The sequence below is a fragment of the Ostrinia nubilalis genome, chromosome 10 (genome assembly GCF_963855985.1).
Source record: "Ostrinia nubilalis chromosome 10, ilOstNubi1.1, whole genome shotgun sequence".
Classification (NCBI taxonomy): domain Eukaryota; kingdom Metazoa; phylum Arthropoda; class Insecta; order Lepidoptera; family Crambidae; genus Ostrinia; species Ostrinia nubilalis.
In genome coordinates this window covers 14,571,430-14,597,410 of record NC_087097.1, presented here as the reverse complement: position 1 = coordinate 14,597,410, position 25,981 = coordinate 14,571,430, and the positions used below count along the sequence as shown (strand labels likewise).

General features: G+C 35.9%; 1 protein-coding gene across 5 annotated transcripts in view; it reads left to right on the top strand.

Annotated features, from left to right (window-relative positions):
- The window catches only part of LOC135075329 (unconventional myosin IC), a 79,427-nt gene that overhangs the window by 40,440 nt on the left and 13,006 nt on the right, over positions 1–25,981 (top strand). For all 5 annotated transcript variants that reach the window (XM_063969744.1, XM_063969743.1, XM_063969742.1 and 2 more), the window contains 9 exons: positions 15,703–15,859; positions 17,124–17,239; positions 18,628–18,698; positions 19,834–20,225; positions 20,785–20,997; positions 22,773–23,035; positions 23,386–23,555; positions 24,123–24,277; positions 25,220–25,360. In XM_063969744.1, the coding sequence (XP_063825814.1) occupies positions 15,703–15,859; positions 17,124–17,239; positions 18,628–18,698; positions 19,834–20,225; positions 20,785–20,997; positions 22,773–23,035; positions 23,386–23,555; positions 24,123–24,277; positions 25,220–25,360 (1,678 nt within the window). The remainder of the gene's footprint in view (positions 1–15,702; positions 15,860–17,123; positions 17,240–18,627; positions 18,699–19,833; positions 20,226–20,784; positions 20,998–22,772; positions 23,036–23,385; positions 23,556–24,122; positions 24,278–25,219; positions 25,361–25,981) is intronic.

Genomic DNA, 25,981 nt, shown 5'->3' with positions numbered 1-25,981 from the left:
TAGTTTCCAAGCAAAACCTTGGAAAGACTGACAGACAGACATATCGAAACTATAAGGGTTCCTTTTCAGGACTACGAAACCCTAAAAAATGCCTCTAATTATCAATATAATATGTATAAACGAATCGTTGCATTAAACGTTAGAGTAGATAATGTTATTGTTATACTCGTACGTGATTTAACAAAATTTCTAAAACGTGGATATTTTACTTGTTTTTGTCACGCACATAGACACATTGTTAAATGTTTATCTAATGAATAATTCATTGTTAGCAATATTTTATTTTCAATTAGTTTATTTATTTTTACTTTCACGTTACTATTACTTCTTTCTAAATAACGTAGCAAACATCGTAAGCGAGAGTATTTTGAAGCTGAAAATTATCAATATTTATATTGTTTCCAGGTTTTTTTTTATCCACAACAACGATTCCATGCCTCAATAGAAAAAAACAAACCTTTTAAAGATCCCCCGTTGTCAGTCTATCAAGTTATTAAAACCTTTTTAAGTAGAGAGGCACATATTCATGACTTTATAGAGATTTGACATTTATTCACTATAACTAGATAATTATAAGCTCTGCAGCAGTCTCTAGAAGCTATAAAATAATCTAAAAACAATAAACAAATGGCCTACAAAACATGTATTTTACCTGCATCGTTAAGAATTACTTATAAATTTAAATCCGACTTGCCTTATTCACCAAAATTTGGTACAAGATTCCTTGTACCATTGTCCATTCTTGTCTCTATATGTAGGTATAGCTCATTGCGAAAAGTAGTCGCCTCTTACAGGCTACATAGGTTTGAATCCCACCTAGAGCTAGCTGGACACCTAAAATTCAAATTCAAATGAGTTGTTTTTATAAACATATGACTCGACTTGGCGAGGGCATGCCGTGCCACCAGATTATGGTCAAATTAGATGCAGATATGTAAATAAATTATCCTAAACTTTTATAATACATACGTAATGCAGTTACATCAGATTGAGACGTGCGAAACATAAATTAGCAAACGCCTTTCAACAAATTCGAATTCTTGATTCCGATTCTGAAAGCCATAATGTCGAAATTGAATTAATTAAATTACAATCGAGATGCAACGCTCTTTGATAACGTTCTGAATTATTTTATACTTAAATCGGATTTGCAATAGTGTTGCATAAAAAGACCTTGTGAATTTATTTTTGGCTCTACATGGTTTCGTATTTCGATTTCGGTGACGAACTAGTTCGCTCTTCGTCGAATAAAGTATTGTGTGGAACCCACTCTTGAGAGGTGAGCTGTGTCTAAAAAAATGCTGATTTATACGAATAATATACCTCCCTACTTTTAGGGACTGTGAAAGATTTAAGATTGACTGATTATTAAAAATAAACCACAGAACTGATTTTAAAAATTATTTGACCATGAGAAAGCTAAATTTTTCATAAATGCTTTAAATTTCCTTAATCAAGCCACAATAAAATTCCTTAATCCGATACCCACTCTCTGCGTGCGTGTATATCGATCGTAAATTAAAATAAATAAAGTATTGAAATGTAACATTTATAACATCATTATTTAAATTTTATATATTCTATTCGATAACAAGGCTCTAATTAAATGCTGCGTTGGTGATAGTAAAATTACAATCGTCCAAATCGATTTCTAAAAACAACATAATGAAAATTTTTGCAATTACGTATTCGAATTAGGTATAAATTAATTAAACGGTATAATAATATTTGATTTTTTGTGGAGTCAAAAAAGTGACGTTTGAAAGAAACATAAATAAATTACCTAGTTGAATCATTTTTTATTCTTCAAAAATACTTAATAATTCACTTTGGTGAAGAGAATATAAATAATTATAGCTTTTAATGTTTATATTATTTCTACGTAAGTTTATAATGATATCTATCTATATCAGCCTTTGGGTTCGTCTTCGAACATATAAGCCTCCTCTTCAATCTTCCGCCGACTTTTGTCCCCGGCCACTTGCATCCAGTTTATGCCAGCTTGTTGCCGGATCATCTGTCCATCTTTTAGGCGGTCTTCCTCTACCGTGGGGCGGGTATCATTGCCGGGTCTCCACTCCAAGGTCTTTCTGACACTACGACGGTTCTTCCGTGCAATTTGTCAAAGTCAAACAATAAGTCAAAGTCAAAATTGTGTAATAGTAGACTATTTAATAGTACCACAGAATAATAATATGATAGTACTTACAAATCGTCAAATATTTTGCTCCTAAGGAGCCTCCCTCTACATATCTCATCATAATCTTTTTACCCTACCAGCGCTTCGTGACCAACATTTGGCAAGTGCTGAGAAGAAGCGCCGCAACAAACTCAATGTCCTGCCCATCTCCATTTACGGCTCTCAATCTCTTCAACCTCGCTTTGAAATCACTATTTAGAAAATATTACGTCAAAGTAACTTAATACTGTGATTACGCGTCCAATTACAAGTGACACTTCCCTAAAGCCTTGAGGTGGAACAACGAAACCAGAGCCAGATACGTCAGCTATGACACAACCGGTTCTCTTTGTGAGGAGTCAGCTGGGCAAAGGCCTTTAGAGAGATAAACAGACGACTTCACGTCAAGCTAGATAATGTAGCATACTACAAAAGTCAAACCACAAAATAGACGTCAAACTAGAAAAATATCCATTGAACCACTTTCTCTTATCTCAACTTTTCAGGCAAATAGTTTAAGTGTTCCGAAATTACTGTAAATGCCTATATAAAAAATACCTTTAATTTTGGAGGAGGGTTTCTTCTGAAAGTATGTAGATGACACCTTCATAATTCAGTGTCCTCGTTTTGTTGGTCTGTCATGTCAGTCCAGTTTTCAGAGGTTTGCGAGATTCATCGGACTTATTTGTTTGAAAGATAGCCGAAGTCTATTCATTCAAAATACATTACTTATGCATATTATGTATAATTTCTTATCAAACTCTCTGTACACGAACAGTTACTTACCTAGCAAGTACCACGAACAATATGGTGCCTCAACAAAGTGGCTAGGTCGCTAACGGTCGAGACCTATCGTTTAATAGACTATGTTTTCAAACAATCGCCGTTTCTAGTAACCACATTACTTTCACCGTCAGTAATGCCACATTATTCCTATGTGATACATTAGACGAGAGGTTTTACAGGAAAGTTAAAAAGTCACAGTCAAGAGAACTTCAGAGAGGCACGGGACTATTCCCACCTCTGGTTCCCACCGATGCAACTCCTGTGAAGCCCGGATCTACAGCTTAAACGTCAAAAAACCCAAGTCATTAAGGCCACGTTTGTCCCGAAGGGAAGTGAAATTGTTATTGGACCTGCAACGAAATTCATCTGAAGAACATAGGAGGATTTCGAAATAAGAATCCTTACTTTTCAGAGAGGCATACTGGGTCTGGAATGTCAATTGATTTGCCCAACCATTCACACTAGAAAATTTAGAATTTACTCACATTAGACTATACAATTTTATTTAGTTGCAAAATAGCACCTTTATTAAATACATAAAATTACCCAGTGCTTGAAGTACGCTACTATCTTCTGTAATAGTGGACTTGTCAACCTTGACATTATTTACGACTTCTTCCAATTGGAATCTGGAATGAATAGGCAACAAAATAAAATTCAATTCAATGGGACCCCCTGCCCGAGACCCTCCTTCTGTGACCCATAGACAAGTGACAGCGCATTTGAATTCACGAGCAGGCGTAGACAATAACAAATGCAAATGAGACCCAAACCGGCGGCTAACGGTGTGCGCAGGAGTTGGCTTGACGACAGTTTGTCTATTTATTAAACTAGTTTCAGTCAGTGGTTTCGGCCAGGAACCCTTATTATTTTATTAAAAGTTACTTCGTATTCTAACATCAGCAATCTGCTTGAGAAAGTACCTTCAGAATCGTTTAACCCATTTTTTGCAAGTAAGCTTTTAAAAAGCGCTTTCACACGTCTCTGTATTACTTTATCCCTACCAATACTTTGGGATAATAAATAGGCCAGTGCTGAAAACAAGCAGTACAAAAAACTCAGTCACTATTTCAGAGATTACAAATCAGAACTTATGTAGAGTTGCTATTAATTCCACCTAATTATATGGAATTATTTCACGCTCACAATATTCCTTTAGTAAAACATTTTATATTTACAAAAAAGCCTTTTAAATATTAGCATTACACCAACAGACGTATCAATTTTATATATTTCTATAGTAGACCAACTAATACGTCAGCTGTTACTTCGCTTCGTTGATTTAGGCCCGGTTTTTTGATTCGTAGTTAAAATAACCAATAGTCAAATTTGACAGATGTCAAATGACAAGTGGTTAAATATCAGAAAAAAATGTTTTTTGAACAATGGTTAGCTTGACTTTTAGTACATTTTTTAACTATTAGTTAACATTTTGTTAATATTTAACCATTAGTAGCAAAATTTAACAATTTGTTATTTTAACTATGAATCAAAAAACTGGGCCTTAATGTCTAATCATAGTGATCATAGCTTCACAATGTTGACTTTTCAAATTCAATAAAGGACAGCAAAACAACATAAACTTGTAGAGACAGTCCATTCCCCCATTTCACGAAATTTTTCATTTTTTCGAACACTACCTTCACGAAACAAAGCCTTCGCCACCTGACAGAAAAGCCATCAATAAAGCAGTGTGTTCTCTCCATTAGCGCAAATAAAAACCGCTCCCAGCTGTAAGCTTAGTCATAAACAAGAAAGTCGTCGGTCCATGTAATCGGTTAATCCAAGACTCTAGAAGTAGAGAAATCCTCGTTTCTAATGACATCATGGTAATAATAAAGAGCTGGGGTTACCATAAAAGGTCAGGTTATCAGGATATAGTTTTGAAAAGCATGTGGCAAATTAAAAACAAGTTTTCATGGTTTATGCCCGCAAAATTTTTGTTCTTCTTTATCAATTTTATTGAACTCTATTTTTGAGATGTTTTGTATCTGAAAAAAATAGTAGTTATACGTAAGTTATGTTTTGTTCTGAATGGAAAGAAAATCAAGCTATTGACGTCTTCTATTTCTGGTGGGTAGTTGTAATTAAATATAATAACATTTAGCAATAAACAAATGATGTGCTATCGATTTTAAATGACCTAAGGTACAGGTCTACTCAAAGATCGCGTAACAATTGATTTCTATTGTCTCGATTTGCGAGGCTTGAAAGGGTAGGAAAAGAAGCACTTAAAAAAATTTCTACAGCATCAATAAAATAAAAAGTTGTTTGGTTTCTTTTCTCTGACCCCCAATATAAATGGCTAATGCTTAATTTTGTCTGCACGATTTGATTAGCTACATTCGCTTTCAGACTAATGGACAAATAAATCACTCGATAACCAGTTTATTATGTAAGGAGAAAGGATACAGCCAGACAGTCGGTCGAAATATTTATTTTATTCAATCAATAAATCGATTGCAGGAAACGAATTAAAGAAACCGTTCTTTTGTCGGCCATTTGCCAGTATCTTAAATGGGATGTTTAATTGATGCATTCAATTCGATCCGGCGATACATTCTAATGCATTACGATTTGCTTGTGCAGACGAGGGCATATCAAGCTACCCTGTGGCTTCTTATTCCGTTGTTATAGATGCGTTTTTGTTACAAAAAATTTTATAATCTGATGCCGTCCAAGTGCGCACTAAATGGTAAAAAAATAATCAAATGAATGAGTGATATTGATGACATACAGATACATACAGAAAGATGGACATAACTGCCCTTTTTTTAGGAGATTGAAGACAAAAAACTTTGTCATAGTAAAGTTTGGCAATAGAGAGAGAGTTGAATGATTTATTTATTTGTTTATTTATTTATTAAAGACTCAAAACAGATTACAATTAAGATTTTCCAAATTGTACAGCACGTAAACTTATGGCCTAAGTTTAAATTTTTCTTTAAACTTCTTTTTTCTTTTAGCATAAAAAAACTTATTAACACCTGCTAGTAAGCCAGCCGCTGTTTTAAAACCAAAGAATACTGATTTTAAAACAGCTTTTGTATTCCGGTGAAAGCTGCTAAATTTTTTACACCTTGATAAAAATTGGATACAGCACCGTTAATCAAAAATCCTGGCAACTTTCCCTTTCTTAAATATTTGTCAGCCATATTCGTCAAGAAAGGACCGTGGGTCTTGCTTGACATAGTTTCGGCTTGGACGGACTGCAATACCGTTATATCGCACTGGACAAGAAAATTTCCTGGAATTCTTGCTTTCGGCAATATTCCCGACAGCACATCACTGGGCATGTCACAATTTTGACACGGATCTTGTCGCAAACATAAAAGTTTGCAATGTATGCAGGTAATTACCAAACCTTCCTGGAAATTTTCGCAGTAATATTGCCGGTTGCATATCGCTTGTCATTACGCAATTTTGTTTCTAATGGTCATTTTTATGCATATTTCTTTAGTATATTATCAATGTAGGTACTTCTTGGGATTCCCAGGGAGTTTTGCATGGGAATATAAGCAATATTCCCAGAAATTCATCACTGGTCTTGACACAGTTTAGGAAGGGCCGCGTGCGATGGATGTCCACTAAGTGATTGTGGCACGCAACTGGAACTTTTTTAAGTAGAAACGCTAGTAGCACATTGTTTATGAATTCGGCGATTTGTGTGCGTTGATTCAACCCTAGTGTCAATATTGATACTGCCTTATAGTGTCTGACATGTCTTGGTCTATGGCTTTTAACCGCCCTTCTCCAAATCATGTCGTCTTCTTTCTTATTGGAAATACACTCGACAGCAAATAAATCGCACCACCCGCGACAAGCACTTTCAAACGTATGCATCCCCACTTCACACCAATATTGGTACCATTCAAAAGCCTAGTTCTAAACTTCATTTCATTATAGGAAAGGTTTTTACCCCAAAAATGTTTCTTTAGAAGGATCCAGAGTCACTTCTTCAAAAAATAGATAGTTACGCTTGAGCCAACTTTTATGGCTATAAAACTGTTAAGTTGGGATTAATCGCTATCCATCTGTTAAAGAGGACACGTGTGATCATTATTTGGTTTTATAACCATAAAATTTGGTCTAATTGATCCCAGAGGTGAGCCCAAAATGAGGTCTTTTTTCAAGTCACATTTATGGTATATGTTAATCATTTATTAAGAAATTAAATGTGTTTTTCTTTAAGGATATTTATTGGGCTTTCAAATAACACCAATATTGATGGGGCACCATTATTGTGTCAAAAGAAAATCTTTAAAGTTCGCGTCGCGGGTGGTGCGATTTATTTGCTGTCGAGTGTAGTTACTTATTATGGACATTTTTAAATTCAGTCACACTTTTTTCCTTCCCGAAACATTTTCACCCTGAGTTATTTCATGGTATTTTTCCAAACTCTTAAAAATTTTTAACCGCCACAAAGTGACATCATAAAGGTAGCAGGAAGGCGCTTGACGCAGGCCGCTGCCAACCGATCAACATGGAAACATTGGAGGAGGCCTAGATGTTCAACAGTGGCTGAAATGATGATGATGAAGTTCAAGGCGGAGTTCAAGCGAATCCCATTTGGTTAAATCCAGTCTTGATACCTATTCGTCTTATAATACGAGTACGCGCCTTAGATAATATGTTATCACTAGGGTTTGCTCCCGGGAAATCCCGGTACTCATTTTTCCCGGGAATTCCCGATAATCTAATCCTTTGTCTAGTTCCGGTACTGACGATGCAATTCCCGGGACTTTCGGTACTTTCGGGACTTCAATAATTTATTTTTAATAACAATTTTTTGACTAGATGCCATCATCTTTTTACGTACACACTATCAACAATTGAAAAAATATTAATAATGTTCCTAATTCATTACTATCCTTTTAAGACTGATTGTTTTATCTGATTGTACTTAGATACTACTTATTATTACTTTCAACAGCGTGTTTTTTTATAAACCTAATTTAGTTAATTTATGTTTTGTCCCTAAGAGTAGGCGCACACCGTTGATTTTTCGTCGGCCGATAGTTTAGTCGGGCAGTTGATCAGTATGGGCATGTATGGGAGTGCGCACACTACGCCGATTCAAATTGGCCGATTCTTCATACAGATTAAAATCGGGCACAACTATCGGCCAACTAAAAATCAACGGTGTGCGCCTACTCTAACTCTTGTCGCTGCCAGTATTTGACATTGATAGAAAGTGAGAAAACATATTTTAACTAAAATAGGTTGATTAAACGATTGTTGCTTTTTATGAATATGGCGGTTATGATTTTTAATAGGCATTTATAACTAGTTTTGTCGTGTTGTGTAACTGTTTGGACTGATTTATTATTAAGGTAACAAACCAATTGAACTGAACAGAAAAAGTTGAATATTTTTGTTAACCTATTTACATTTTTATTAAAATTACGTACAAATTAGGTAATTTGTTTTAATAAATAATAACCATTCACGTGGGTACCGAAATTCCCGAATTTCCCGGTTTTCCCGGTACTGGCTTAGACCTGGTACCGGGAATTCAGTAACACTCCTTAGTACCGGGACTTGCAACCCCTAGTTATCACCACAATCAGCTGAAATAAATTAATTAGGTACAGACTGTAATCTTCTTAGACCTCTAAGGAAAGTCTCTACGAGTAGGTAACTTCCTAGTACAGTTTACTTGTGGTAAATTAGAGAGGATCGTGCTCTTACAGTGGACACTAAATAAATGACCTGATTATGATAATACAGTTACAAATCTAGAGATATGTTGTAAAACCATCTCAAAATTCAAACAACATCATTCAGGTAAACGAAAAGAAACAGTTTTAACGCGCGCGTTAAAGTTAATCCGCTAAGTTTAGCCAGACCATATTTAGACGAAAGGTGATTGACTCCGATCGATTTTGGTAAAGCGGGAACGGTGCGCATGCGACGGATGCGTAGCGATTTATGTTGCTTTTGAAGTATAATTGATGGGTTGAAAAGAATAATTAAATATTTGAACTCATTGAACCGTTTCCTTACAATATAAGTAAACTATTGAATACTAGGGCACAAAAGTATAAACTTCTCGTCCTACGATTTACTTAGTTACCTAATTATTTCATTAATGAAAATATGCATTGAAAAAAAGCTGCACTAAATCTGAAATCATACATTCTGAGGGATATTAAGCTAGGTATCATATTTTTTTCAGACCAAATAATTAATTATTGTGTGAAACAACGGAATAAGATTTAAAATAATACTGAATTGTTTGTCACCACTACTTCTCTTTGATAAAACAGTTTCGCCCATATTCACAAACATTTACTATGAGGTGCGCGTGGACGCACAGGGTGACACATGAACCAATCACAGAGCTCTATTCAACGCTGTGCGTTCGATTTGTTTCTTCACTTATGCAAGAATCCTTTATGAATACGGGCGTTTGTGTCAAACACAAGAATTTGAACTATGCTAATAATACATAAGTAACCGGCAGGGCATTTAATGTGTCTTAAACCTCCATTCATTCGTGATACATGAGTAGGTAATGTATTAAGGAAATGCCTAAGCTATTTGCACTACAACAAACAACTTACGCATTTCATTAATCATGTACACACACGTCAACAACAGTCATTCCACACTTTATTTAGAAGCTATATGCACTAAGTAAATATAGGAAAACTTAATAAGGCACTGGCTCTCCTCGATTAGAGATGACGTCATCTAAGCATGTATCAGATGTCATATTTAACCTTAGTGGTCACAAAGGGTGGCCTTATTTAGGCCTGTATTACTATAGTATAAGTATTTATGGTACGACAGAACCAGCGTTGCCAGTTTTTTTTTCGCCAAGTCGGGACTTTGGTACTTTTTGAGTGAAAATAGCGGGATTCTTCCGTCAGAAGCGGGACATAGTAAAAAAACGTACATAATCAAAGGTTTTCAAATATTTCTCTTTTTATTTGACTTAAAATTACGTTTACGTGACAATAGATAGCAAAAGTAGCCATAGAAAATGTATTTTACCAAAAAAATAATATTTAAAATCAGATTTACTGTATCGTTAAATTCGTCTTTAGAATAAAAAAAGAAAAAAAATAAAAAAGTTTTATTCTTTAGAATAATATGGCGTTTCAAACAATAGTCTGGATAGGCAAGTAATATTTTCAGGTATTATAGATAATTATATCATGCATCAATATAAAGTAAATATAGCTGCCAATTTTCTAGTGTAAAGGAGAAAAAAATGTTTTCTGAAAATCATAAATTATTAAATAATTCCTAAATTACTGCAGCAATAACCATTTATTTCTGCATAAGGGTAGACGTTATAGTGATAGGTAAATTTATTTACAAAATTCTGACTTAATGTAATTTTTTTAGAAAATATGCTTCTAAAACTGTTTTTTTTATAAAATCACAAAATCGAATATTTCTTCGAAACTAAACAAATACAACTACTAGTTCCTTCATCAATTTTATACATAATAGTAATATCTAACGATTGAATTAATAAAACAGGGATGTCCGCTTCTAAGCCAAAATAAAACACTGTGCGAGCCTGTCCCGCGCGGGACATTTAAATTTGATCAAAAAATCGGGACGTCCCGCCAAAATCGGGACGTCTGGCAACGCTGGACAGAACTCTATTCGATCTCAGCCATAGTTTCAAGTCATTATCTAGCTAGATCAATCAAACATGGGACATTATCAGACTTGAGTTGTGAGCGTCTAAATAAATCCATCTATAAATACTTCCACACTCATAATATTATAAAGGCGAACGAAAGTACTCTGTCTTTTTGTTACCTTTTCATGCTAAAGTCACTGAACCTTTCAAGAGATTGGGGCAGTATATCCCAGTTTTTGAAAGGGGAAACCTCGCACGGTAGACTGACATTCGATTCAAAGTAGATAGGTATTTGATTAACTACATAGTTTTACAATAAACTTCTATCATGCAAAACATCAGATTGCTTAATTTGTTTCTCGCTGACTTAACATCATATTTGCATGCGACATGCCTCCTCCAATCCATTAATCGTACGTTTGGCGCCATGATGTCACGTATCCTTATTCTGACACTGACACTAATCGTGTATCCCTCACCTACTCAGCGGACTCAGCCCACGCGGTTTAAATGGCACTTGTTCTGAATTCTGTCTAAAAATATGTAAATAGCTTCAGGATAGAACTACTTAGTTTAGAATGCAATCCACACAGGAACTTCCAAGCTCCAGTCTTCCAAATCTGACCTGTAAATCAGCACCTTCAGCTTTATCATCACTTTCTATTAGGTAGGTACTCGTAAGATGCAGGCCTAGAGTTTCTCCGTTTTAGGTAAACAAAGCTCTTCTTTCAAATCAAATCTTGAAATTATGAAGATCATCATCATTCTGAATACCATCGTATAGTGGAACATTAATTCCAAAGATAAAATATCCTTTTTAGAAGTTAAAAAAATATGAAAATTGGAACTTTGTTTCAATCAAATACGTTTACGCATCATTTAAGCTGTAAATATTATTTGAGACATTTCATTGGAGCCATTTTTAGTTCGGTTAAAAAATTCTTCTCTCTGAGATGTTGTAAATATTTGAGACTATTGAAACATTATCATGGTTCAATCAAATACCATTAGAGGCTCACTCCAACTCGAATCGTCCCACATTGTGTAATGTCATGATATTTGCAGCCGAATGTCATGAAAGTTGACATTCACAAATACCACCGCAAGTCGTTTGCTGTCCCGACCGTGCGGTGTGGTTTCCCTGCGGCTTTATGTTAAGGCTCACATACAAAACGAAGTTTTAAACTCGATTAAGGCTGAGTTGCATCACCTTACTTTAACCGTAGGGGAGGATGGGGGAATTGCGGACGCGGGGTAAATACGGACTAGCAAGAACCTACTCAATCCCTTCCCCCCACGGCAGCCCGGTGCTGTCATCTGTTTCTTTCCGTCATTTTAGTGCCACGCAAAAACTTACGACAGCCGGCTGCGCACAGTTTCAAAGGTATCTAAAATTTAAGAAAAAAGTGTATATTGATCTAATTTTTAGTGTTTTTTTAATTTGAGAGACTGGTCTGAATACTAAGCAATGGTAAAAAGTTATATTATCTATTGATAGCTTTGTCAATGGAGTTTGAATAGCCAATGTTTCTTTTTATGAAATGTTTTCATAACTTACAAATTTATCTCTTTGATTTGAAAATACCCAATTGGGTTAATTGCGGACAAGCCTTTGGGGGTAAATACGGACGTCCGCAATGACCCCCAATTCGATAAACTATTTTAAAATTTACCAATAACTGGTACAAAAGGGCAGTAAACAAAATGCATTCCATCATTTTTACCAGCACACCAGAAAAAAATAATCTAGAAGAAAGGGAACAAAAAAAATTAGACAAAAACAGAAAAGCTCAAGAAAAACAAAATAAAACTACATTTAATAAGCTAAAAAAGTCAAAACTTTCTACAGGAAAAGGATGAAAGGGTGTAAGAAATCTAAATTATTTTGAAAATGAAGGAAATGTTGATTACTTTTGCATTTATTGTCAGGAAAAGTGCGTTCATCCACCCGCCGAAGACTGGATTAGGTGTTTAAAGTGTAATGAGACCTAGTCCGTAAATACCCCATGCTGTCCGTAATTAACCCAGGGTTAGTCCGAATTTACCCCGAGCGCTGCGGGTAATTACGGACAGACAAGGTTTTGTTTTTGCTAAAAATATTCCATTTGTTGATTGATCTCGTTTAATAAGTATAAGTGTTTTTGTAGATGTATAACTAAAGATTAATAATTAATAAAGACAGACTGATTATTACTAATAGTACGAATGTTGTGCGTTATTTCCCTTCAGCGTCCGCAATTCCCCCACCCTCCCCTAACTATAACCATAATCAGTGTTTTTGTGTGGAGTTTGACGGATTTATGACGTTTGTTAAAGTTAAAATAACATGGTGCAGTGCAACCCAGCCTAAGTAAATCCCATTTCAACAGTTTTATCTAAGAAATCAGTGGCGTAGTAGGTAGGTGACTTTTTCATCATGGTGACTGAACCGTCTTCATTTTTGTAAATTTCGAGCTAACTAATTAAATATGGGGTAACTAAAATACGCTTCTTTTTCTATTTTTGAGAGTTTACTAGTTTACATAATAACTACTACCCACTCTTATTACAAAACGTAATTAAATATTTAAGTTTTAAAGTTTATATTTAGTGTACGAGTAAGTAAGTACATTGTTCACTACCTAACTCACTTTCAATGTGCATTCAAAAAATACTTTTACAAACAAAAATATTTTTTAACAATTAGGTAAATGCTGTGCTAATAATATTACATTTTCACAATAATTGATACGAAAAACAGTTTAGTAAATTAAAAAACAAAACTGGTCTTTCTCTTGTCGCTTCTAATGCAAAATAATAATAATAACATTTGCTTCATAAGTTAACTGTTATTTTTGTTTTTTACAAACTGAAACGATAAGTTTATAAGGGTCATTCCACAAAAATATGTCAACTCTTAGTCCGCGCCACATTTCACATGGAATATTTGTTAATATTTTATTCCAAAATTGTTAAATAACAGCTTGCAATGTCTTTTATTCATAACCCGTTTATATTTTTTAAAACTAATTTTCAAACATCTTAAATTCCTTTTAAATGAACCATAACGTCATTCCCTAGGCATGTCTGTACTCCAAAAGTTTGTGTTTTGGAACCCATATTTATAGAAACATCAACTTGATCCTTTGTTTTAATCAACGAATAATCTATTTAAACGTATATTACACCAAATTCTATTAATAGTTTGCGGTTTCAATAAAAAATAATTTGGTTTTTTTAGGTTGAAAAAGAGTCCACAGCTTTTAACGTCATTCCCTCGCCACGCATTCATTTTATAATTTTGCGCTCTAATAAGTATTTAGAGTGAATGACATTTAGTTGAGTATAAAGTACGATACGATGTTATCTTCAGACCATACTGACTTTGCGGCAACCGTTTTTTGAATTAGTGCAAACGTGCCAATTGTTGCGGAAACATGTGTTGACCCAGTCACTTCGTCAGTCCCTAGTTGAGTAGCTTTATAGATTACAATAGGAAATTGTATATAATTTAATAGTATTTACGTGTGGTTTTTTGGCTATTTTCGGCACATCGTATTAAGCATCTTATAATATAAAGTTAATCTGCATTTGTGTTAAGTTTGACTCCAAATCGTCAGTCCCTAGACCGTCAGGCCCTAGCTTTTAATGGCGCTAGGGACTAAGTTACTAGTTTGGGAATGACGTTTTTTATATAATTATAATAACAAAACAACTACATTAAGTATAGTAACTTATCTATAAATGATAAGGTTATAAGTTTTATACTTTATTAAAAGTCATATAGGAGTAATGTAGTATGAAAAAATTGAAAGTTATAATTTCTCCTAAAATAAAGCATAAAGTGACTGGCCCTTTTAGACATAACATAATTAACAAATAAACTATAATTTACACTAATAAAGAATTCAAAAGCATCTTAAAAATGTTAAGGACAAAATGACGTCGAAATTATACAGATTTTCATGGAATGACCCATAATAGTACTTACGCATGCCATCCTAATCTATTTTACTAGCTTTTGCCCACGGCTTCACCCGCGTGAAGTTAAGTTTGTCACAGATCATCAATAAATAAATTATAGCCCATTGTTAAATCAAATCAAATCAAATTGTTTATTTTTTTTTTTTTTTTTTTTTTTTTGGGTTATAAACAATAATACTGTAAAGGTTTATCAAAATCCGTTCAATAGTTTTGCGTGAAAGAGTAACAAACATGTTAACATCCATACAAACTTTCGCATTTATAATATTAGTAGGTATTGCCTGTTAATTATAAATCCATCGGTATGATTTTATTTGTTTGTTTACATTACAGTAATTTCTCCTTATTTATTTACTTTCCTCTAGGATGTTAATTAGTGTTAGAACTCATTATAAATGATAATTATTTCGCATAGTCTACTATTTTATTCATTGTCCAGTTAGTGTTCAAGTTCGCCGCAGTTATATTTATTTCGTCTGTATTTTATAGTATATTGTTTGTTTTTCTAGTTTTATGAAAATATCTTTAAAAAAGTGATAGCGATGTGAAAATCTAAGTGACTGATTAAAAAATGGGTTACGCTAAAATGTGCACTCTTCGGAGAATTGAAACATTACGGTGGGTGATTACTACGAGTAAAATGTATCAGGAAAAACATCAATTTTAATGATAGAACAGATTTACTAATGCTGGCCGATAATCTTGTTTTTTAACGTTTTACGTGTTGAGCAAGAAACTTCTTGGATTTTTAATTTATTCTGCTGATTCTACCAAGAAAACGTCACCTTCAAATCGAGGTTTTGCCGCAGTACAACTTAATTTTGTTAGCTGTGGTTTCGCTTTCTTTTTTTCTATCAGTAAATATTTTGGCGCGAAATAAACAGAGGAAGGGAAGTGGGGATCTGTCATTCCTCAAATTCAGACAGTTACCAAAAATTGGCGCGGACACAATCAAATGCTTTTTTTTTAGGATCTTGCAGCCTGCCAGTGTCACTGACAGTATAATTTTTGATTCCTTATTCAATTTTTCAAAAAGTGACGTGTAATCATATTTTTTTCTTCAAGACCTTACAGCCTGCCTGTGTCACTGCTACAAACTTCTCGATTCCAAAAACAAAATTTCAAACGTCAAAAATTGGCGCGAAATTCAAAATTCTTTTTTCTTTTCCAGGGTCCTACGGCCGGTGTCAGTGCAAGGCGTGATGGAGCACGCGTTGCAACACCGCGAGCGCGTGGGCGTGCAGGACTTCGTGCTTCTGGAGGACTTCAAGTCGGAGGCGGCCTTCATAGACAACCTGAGGAAGCGGTTTAGGGAGAACATTATCTATGTGAGTTGCTTTTTTAATTTTCTGTTGTAGCAAAGGCATATTCAAAACAGCCTGTCAGAGGAAATGCAATTTATGAAAATAATTTGTAATGTTGGTCAAATATCACGTGCACGTGCCAAAATGATTACATCATAACGAAAACGATTAAGATTAGACTTTTATGCGATAAAGTACAAAATTAAATTCAACATTGTATAAGCTGGCTGGGTTGCACTATCTTACTTTAACGAAGTAGGTACAACAATCGCAAAAAATCTGTCCAAACTTCATACAAAAAACCTGTTATCTTTATAGTTACGGTTAAAGTTAGGAGGTGCAACATAGCTTAAAAACAGTTTATTATAACACTTTTGACTCAACATGGTAGAATGATGGTATAGGTACGTCTCCTAATACTCTATAATTCTTCCTCCTCACTTGGTTGACTATTGACTAATCCAGACCGGCATTAAGACCGCACATTGTACTTGTTTGCAAATCATAAATGAACATGTCACTGCTAAACGTTGCAATATGCTATTAAGGTATCGCCATGACATACTAATTAATCGTGATCAACTTTTTTGTACTCAGACTACACATTTTAGTTGCAAAATGGTACTTATTACAATGGCGTAAGATACCCCAGTGTAAAGTTTGATGTGCCCATACTAATGATTAATTAAATAATCTTATCAAAATTAATTACGGTGGCGAGTGGCGACAGTGTTAAGGAACCAGATACAAATTACAGATCGTTATCAAATGTACATTCTTTAATGATTAATAATTGGCGATATTGATTTGAAAAATTATTTATTGACTTTACTACACTTTAACAATATTTACTGATTGTGTTGAAAAAATCACCAGAGAACTCAGTATTCTTTTGGTTACATTAGTTTAATCAGACCTAATCAGGTATTTTTGTAAATTAAGTAGGCCTATGATTTTTGTATTTCCTCTAGAAACAATCAAACAAAACAAATAACAAGTAGACTTATGTATCGTTGTGTTATCCAATCACGGCACTAGTCCCAGATTATTCCGGGACCAAATTAATGTTGCTTCCATTACTTAGTCCTGCCGCCTGCGACACATACTACTTTTTCTCAGAAGTCGAAACATAATAATGTGAACGTACATTAGTAAGTCTAATTAACTCACACACACGCGTTAAAAGCAAAACGCACGATTGAAAGCCATAAAAGTATTGAATTGAATCCTAGAACATAATAAGAATATTATTATGTCAAACTAACTCTAATATTATATTCTTTCGCAGACGTACATTGGCAACGTGCTGATCTCCGTGAACCCCTACAAGAACCTGCCCATCTACACCGAGGAGAAGATCAAGCTCTACTACAAGAAAGCCTTCTTCGAAGCCCCCCCTCATGTGTAAGTTGACCTTTATTGTTACACCAGCCGGGCTAGGATGCGCGCCGTGGTAAAATCTTATCGTTGTTTTTAAACGACAAATGTATGTTACATTGTATCACGTAAAGCGATAAGAGTTTATCGTGGCGCGCATTCTAAGCCTGGTGGTCTGGTCACATGACAGATCTTGCCATGTTTCCCTGAAGAAGCAGCCCAGAAAGGCTATTTAGGGGTAAGAAGGAAGCTATCTAGGGAGACAAAGTAACATCCCATCCAATTTCCTATCGCTTCAAAGGGCGGGGCCTCCTTCCAAAAGTTTCTGTGCTATAACTGGGTCCACACTGTATAACTGCTTAAATTGAGACCTAATAGAGTAAAGCAATAAAGTATTGAGTATTGAATACGCGATTCCAGAATTTAAAATGTTACGAATTTTGCTTTCTCTCCAGAAGGGGTTCTGCCAAGAACCCTCAAACCATTTTCCTTACCCTCTTACTGCTCCCAATCTCATCCACTCGGTGTCCCCCAATGCTATTAAAAAAGCCTGGGCCTAACTCTTCAAATCTGGCATTTGGATTGGCAGTCCAGTTTTAAATCCTAGATGCACAACAGTGGAAACGAGCAGTAAGATTAGTTTCTTCATAAAAATCTTGGGTTACCTGATTAAATATCATGCAAATTATGATGTTTGTGTCATTCACCCGACAGGTGATCTACATCGAAAAGTACCAAAGTCTTCCACATTTTATCCGTGGCTATCAGCCAGCTGACTTGCTTAGCAGATAATTTAGTCATTACCACGATAATGGCACAATATCTGATAATAGCACGATATAGTATTTAATACTGAGTGCAGACACGATATCAATTCGATAAAGTATTGGTGAATGCGCCTGAAAATGTACAAAAAATACTTAAAGTAAATAATTATTTTCCATTTTACTTCAAATTCAAATATAAACGAGTAAATCGATTTGTAGAAAAGACGAATTCCATATTAAACAAACAATTAAGTAAAATGCCTTTCTCTTGTTTAAAACAGACAATATTAATACAAAGTGATATTGATAAAATTACGCTACTTGAACAAACTTTTTGGCCTTTACTTCTTTTAATTCTATTACAATCGTTAACAATAATACATTAATTACAGTCCGAAAAGATTTTGTAAATCAAACTTTTTTATCAATATTTAATAGGTTTGTTTCAGAAGGTATACGACCTATATAGATTCATAATTAAAAGTAGACACTGGCCGGCGAGAATATTTTTAATTGGTTACAAATTACCTTTACCGATCGTCTTTTGTTAATTTCTTCTATTTTTCGTTTTTATTTTCTTACCGATACTTGCGTTCCATTCTCATTAACGAAAATATAGAAAAAATAAATAAATTCTGTCAATTGCAGATTTGCCATCGCCGACAACGCCTACCGCTCGCTGGTGTACGAGCATAGAGAACAGTGTATCCTGATCTCAGGTAAATTAGTTAGTTAACCATACATTAATAAAGCGAGTTAACTGAATTATTTTATTTTAGAATGTAGTACATGACACAACACAAAACAAAAAAAATAATTGCACATCAAAAGTGTTTTTAAATGTTTTGCAGTTGGATTGATGATTATTCATTTCAGCTTCAATATTCAGCAGAAAGAAACATTGAAAATATTTCCCTAATTATTATTCTGTGATCGTACGCTTTAGGAGTTCTTAATTTTCCTGTTTTACAAGGAAATCTATTTCTAATGATGAGTTTTAATAGAATCTATTCATATTGTTGTTGTTTTCCGCCATTAACACAAGCACAGCTGATGTTTATTTATTTGTTTTACACTAGCTTTTGCCCGTGGCCTTGCCCGCGTATAGTTTTGTTGATACTCGTACGTTAAAAATTAAAGCATTACCTACATAATGTTCACAATATTATGCTCTTAAGCAAGTTATATGAAAAATCTGGTAAAACGTGGTGCACGTAAAACACGGTACATAAGGCGACCTTAATGCTATTCAGCATTCTCCTCCAGTCAACCTTAGGTCTACCTTGCAGGTACTCTATTTATACGAGTATGCTAAGCTAAGCAAAAAGCAGTATTTATTCATTATCTTATTTCTTATGGTTTCAACATGGCGATTGCTTTGTCAGATATAGTATCAAGATCCAAAACGAATGCATGAATCACTATTGTCCTGCTCTTAGTCATTCTTATCAATTTAGGTTATCATTCATGCTACCCATCTCCAATGGCGATCGTCTTCGGAATTACACACTATGAAGTAATAAATCAATTGCCTAATAATTATAATCAATTTTCACTAGTTTCAAAAAGTGAAAAATATGTGTCGGGTAATTTTTGATAAGTTAACTGACGGATTAATTAAAACTCTTGCATTTTTACCCAGGAAACATTCCCTGTTGCCTCTAGCCTATTATACAATTATTAAAAAGATTCATTATCTGCCTAGGCAGATAGTTCGAATTTCTAGTTTTTCCTGATGTTACCAACTGACTCCCAATAGTGTCTCGTAACGAAATAAAAACATCCATCTATTGTCACAAACTTTTGCCAAAGATCAAATCAAATCTTGAATCTTAACTAATTTTCTTCTAACAGGTGAATCCGGTTCAGGCAAGACAGAAGCGTCCAAGAAAGTGCTAGAATACATCGCAGCTAGGACCAACCACCTCCGCAATGTCGAAAACGTCAAGGACAAACTCTTGCAAACGAACCCTCTGCTGGAAGCTTTCGGGAATGCAAAAACTAACAAGAACGATAATTCCAGTCGCTTCGGGAAATATATGGACATCCAGTTTAACTACGAAGGAGGTCCCGAAGGAGGGCATATCTTGAACTACCTTCTAGAAAAGTCCAGGGTTGTGAGCCAGATGACAGGGGAGAGAAACTTCCACGTGTTTTACCAGCTGCTGGCTGGAGGCAGCCCCGAGTTGCTCAGTCAGTTGAAGCTGCAGAATAGGCCAGAGGCATACAAGTACACTACTGATGTGGTAAGTTGATGAATGTAACATTTTGATCCTTACGGTATACAGTGTGTCAGGGCACGTAGTGATCAAACTTTAAGGGCACAATCTATGGACAATTTATAATTTTGTGAGAGATGGGACAAGCCCCAAATTTGAAGTTTTTTCATCGATAAAATTGTCCATAGATCACGCCCTTAAAGTTTGATTACTACATGCCCGGACACACTGTATTACATAGATTTACAGTTAGTACTTTATCATCAACATTCCTCTACAGTCCACTGCTGGACTATGCGCCTCCTCCACTTTAGTTTTAAAGCTCATATAAAATGTGACACAGGTTATTACAAAATTATTGAGAATTCTATTACATTATTTGCTATCGTCATACCTAATAATATAATTCATGAAAACCGCTAGCGCCCGATAAGCTTTATTTGTAATTCTAAAATTGTGGTCGTTATCATAATATTATTAAACTAACTAAATTAAAGTTACATTAAGTATTACTTTTAGAATTAGATCTTTCGATTGAGATATTCAGTTGGAGCTTGAATAACCAAAGTTTTTGTCCTTCTCCTAGACCTCCCCCCAAAGCCAGAAGAACGCCGATGCGGACCAGTTCCGAGTGGTCCAGGAAGCCATGAAGGTCATTGAGATAGGCCTTGAAGAGCAGCAGGCCATCTTCGAGATTGTGGCCAGTGTACTGCACCTAGGAAACGTCAAGTTCGTCCAGAACGACAAGGGATATGCTGAGATCCTGTCCCATGACGCCAACAGTGGAAATGTGGCTGAGGTAAAATGATGTCAGATTTATTTTTTTAAATGTAAATTCTTTAAAACGGCTCCTGTAGTCAAGACTGTTTTGACTTCTGACCCCACACAGCTCACAAAATATTTTTTGCTATCACACAAGCGATGAAAATTCTCTTATTTCATTTGGTCAGAAATTTCATCAGAATCATGCTAAAATGATCGGATGTATTAAGGCGCTGTTACTTTGTGCTAATATCTATTCTGTGGTTGTTGCCTATATCTAGGCATGGTTGATGAAAGAAGTAGTTTAAAATTAATCACATCTGTGAGTGTGTAAAATGCAATTACTATATGTGGGCTAAAGATAAAAATATTATCAATAAATCCTCTGATATTCTAAAGCAAAAGTAAGATTAAATAAATTCTAAATCTACCTTGTTTGGTCCTTGTAAAAGCATAATACCAAATAAAAATATTATGAAACATGTACAAAAGAAATAGCTTATGTTATCCCTATCACTGGTCATTCATCTCTGATGTACCGTACGGAGTTCCACAAGGCTCGTAACTAGGCCCATTGTTCTATAATGTTTATGTAAATATGAATACGTCTTCATTGCCATTGTTTTCGGTTCTAAGACAATCTGAAGTAATCATCGTATTGGTAGTGAACAGCCAAAATGACTAGTATTTGCTTTAGGTATAATTATTTGGATTTCGTCACAATGTTTACTGAAATATGGTTTTCGACTGACGTCATTGGGTGTACGATTAATATTCTCCCAAGAGATCTGAAACTTTTTTGTACGCCTTAAGCGCCATTTAACTGCCTCTAGTTGTAAGACCACCTGCTTCAGACGCAGAGTTCCCGGGTTCGATTACCAGTGGGGGCAGATTTTTCTGTTCGGTTTGGTTAGTGGTAGGCTTAGGTTTGGCTTGTCTAAGTCTGCCTGGCTAGCTACCACCATCTTGCCTAAGTCTGTCGCCATAACAACAATGTTAACAGCATTGTTGTATTCCCGCAGTTAGAGGTAGGATAGCCAGTTCCTGCGTGGTTGAGGATTCCGAGTGAAGCTCGCTTCCACCTTCGGCCTGATCATCACTTACCATCAGGTGAGATACAGGCCAAGAGCTTTCTCGTTGTGGATATAAAAAAGTATTGTTCTAAGGCACGAAATTTGCGATATGCAAATGACATTTTTATGCAGTAAGTGACCTTGCGTTTACAGTTGCAAAATGTTATTCGCAACACATCGTTATCACTTTAGTCACGGTTTAGGATATGTCGTAATGTTTCCTTCTATTGCTAATGTTTTTATCCGTTCAGTTATCACGACCGTCTGCATTAGTGTCGCTGATAGTCTTCCTTGGAAACTACATAAAATTGTAATAATTATTCACGTACATAGTTTCAACTTATACATTATCATCAATACCTTCATTACGTTATCCATAAAATGAAATTCATGAAATCATGTCAAAATAGGTATTATCAATTAATACCTAATTTATTCATTAAGGCAATGGAAGATTGGGTAACATTTAGAAGTTTCTAAGTAGAAAAAGCATGTTCTGAGAGACCCCTATATCTAATGGGCAATTTTTTTTATTTTATTCTAAAGGAAACAAACAGCTTGATTACTTACTTATCTCCTTTCGATTTCATAAGCACATTGAATCAACTTGATTACTTTGAAAATAATGTCATCCTTCAATCCTTATTATTATTATTTATACTACTTTATTTAAGTCCCATTTTTTTTTTGGCTCACGCATTAAAATAATACGAGTACAACACCAAACATCTCCCTACAGCTCCTCAAAGTAAACAGCACAAAACTCCACGATGCGCTGACCAGCCGCACCATCGACGCACGTGGTGACGTCGTCAACACTCCCTTAGACCTGGAGCAAGCACACTTCGCCCGCGATGCTTTGGCCAAGGCGATGTACGACAAACTCTTCAGCTGGCTGGTGACCAGGATCAACTCCTCGCTGGTGCCTAGCGACAGCGATTCGAGGTCGTCCGTCATGGGTATCCTGGATATCTACGGATTTGAAATCTTCCCTAAGAACAGGTAAGAACACGAAAATGAACCAATTCTGACAAAAATAATAGTCTAACTAGTTACACACGAATTCGCATGCATTTCTAATCATTTAAAACTTTCTAATGAGTAGTTGGCATTGGTATTGGACTAGGTCAAACTACCTAAGTACCTATAATAAATCGGCAATCCAATGCCACAACCAAATTAGATCAATCCAAATTACGCCCAAATCTTTATGATTTTGACTTTTGATTTGATACTGACCGTCTCTGGTTTACGTCTTACTGGGTCTTCTGTGCACTTACTTATGATTCTGTTTAAAAGACCATGGTGCGTTGTACTCGCTGAGAAACTGTATTATGTTCTATTTTCCTCAGTTTCGAACAGTTCTGCATAAACTTCTGCAACGAGAAACTGCAGCAGCTATTCATCGAGCTGACGTTGAAGCAGGAGCAGGAGGAATACCTGCGCGAGGGCATCGAGTGGGAGCCCGTCGAATACTTTAACAACATCGTCATCTGCGACCTCATCGAGGCGCGCCACAGAGGTACAGCTCTTCTATCATGCCACCCTTACCTACTTGATAAACATCCTACCTGCTCTCTGTTATTCCCAAAGTTATGCAACCCTTTGGGGTCTTAGCCATAAAGCCCTAAGAGATTTTATCAAGAGCAAGCCTTTACTACATAAATATAAAAATCGGATCGGAGGTTCTGGAAGCAATTTCCAAAAACTCTAAGTGTATTTGTTCCTTCATTAAGAGAACCAGACTTGAGCCAATCTGACTGATGATACACCAAAAAGAAATATGATACCATAGCCCAGAAATTAAATTGTGGTAACTAGTTATTCTGTTTTACTGAACTCTGTCAAATGCCTATGGTAGCTCAACGGTGGACACAAGGCAAAACCAGTAGTCGTCATTGGGTCTCGTTTGCCTGCCAGTATACTGTCAGACCATGGTAACAGAAAACTATTTGAAATGCATATAATGGTGGCTCTATAAGCCAGACACTAGACAAAACCAGACGCGTCTTAAGATAAATTGGTGTTCGTCGGGTCTCGGTCGCCAGAATATGGACAACCATCTGAAATACTTATTTGTCCCCGTCAGGTATCATATCAATCCTGGACGACGAATGCCTGCGGCCCGGTGACGCGACCGACGCCAGCTTCCTGGAGAAGCTGACACAGAACTTAGACGGCCACGCGCACTTCAAGTCCCACCGCAAGGTGGATTCTAGGACGCAGAAGCTTATGGGCCGTGACGTGAGTAACCAGCCATCTTCTTCTTTTAGAACCTTTTCTTTTATCTTGCAGTCAATTTATTCTCTTAGAACTGTTTTACACTCTAGAGATTTATCAGGCAATCAGAGGAGTCCCATAAGAGCTACCTAATTCAAATTCAAATTGTTTATTGCATGTCACAATATCACTTTCAACTTAATTACAACCTCAGGCAATACTCGTGGTCAGTTGTAGAGAAGTATAAGGTCAATTTCGAATTAAAAATGAGGAAATCTTTGGGATAGTAAAGTTCTTGAGTGACAACCAAGGATCGTAATATGTAGAGGCAAACCGTCCATTCAGTAGATCTAATGAGGGTATTCACTTGCATCCAAGCGCGATACCATCGCTGTGGAAATCTTTTGGGGAGGTCTTTGTCCAGCAATGAGGGCTATCGTTTTTATACTTAACAGTTGGCACCCCTGGCGATTGACTGGACCTTACTCTACAGTGGCGCCATTTTGATGAGTGCAAATGCGATAGTCCTCCTACCACTTTAGCGCTCACCAGTTGGTGCCACTGTCTTCGCTACTAGCAAGTGACAGGACCTTACTCTACAGTGGCGCTAACTGGTGAGCGCTAAAACTATAGCCCTCATTGATTTATGCTGGTTGGTTGGTTGAGAGTGAGACGACGAAGATAGGGCGGTGTTATACCTGCACCTTTTGAATTTGAATAACATTATTTTGTCAAGAGTAGAAGACGAATTTCAGGTGACGAGGTTTGGTTTGGTGGGGCCCCCAACTAGGTGTATCAAAGATCTGGTGAAGGTAGCTGGAAGAACCTGGATGGCAGCGTAGGACCGGTCGCTATGGAAATCATTGGGGGAGGGCTATGTCCAGCAGTGGACGTCATTTGGCTGAAACGAACGAACGAACGAACTTGATACAAACTCGTTCTGACGTAGCTTTCTGTTGCCTCCAGGAATTCTGCCTGGTGCATTACGCAGGCGAAGTAACATACAGCGTGGGAACCTTCCTGGAGAAGAACAACGACCTGCTCTTCAGAGACATCCAGAGCCTCATGGCGGCCAGCGGGAACTCCATCGTCACCAACTGCTTCAAGGTAAATCTTTGTAAAAAAAAATTAGAGTGGTGAAATGTCCAAATCGTGAAAATCGTGTTCTAATGGTTAACGAAAATAGTACTGCCCACCGCTTGATGACGTTTCGCTAATCCTTTTATAGCCTGACCAGGAACATAAAAACCCTCGCCATGTTGCGGAAAACTAATGGTACTAATTTCTTTTAATGGCAACAGTAACTGAAAACTTCATTGACATGTCACCTTGCATGTCAGTCTATTGTTGTCAAAGTGTAAACAAACTTTATTTTAAATGTGTGCAATTGATTTTGTGAATTAAATTGCTAAAATCTTTTTATAGTCGTGAAAGAAAAGTGGTTCACAATGTGTTAAAGTATTTGTCGAAGAGAAATACTAAGGGTTCGGACAATATTTTCATTGAATAATGTTTCCGACAAAGGTTGTCAAATTGACTGACATGTTTATCGTATAGTACAGTCCACTATGAAAATTAGTTGTGGTTCGTTTCAAATACCTATTTTAAAGTTTTTTGTCACTTTCTAAGTGTTGAATTTTATGGAATTGGGAAAGAAGTACCGAGTTTGAAGCGTTCATGAGCGGACATTGCAGTTGAATATTCAAGTTCTGAATTTGATTATTGATG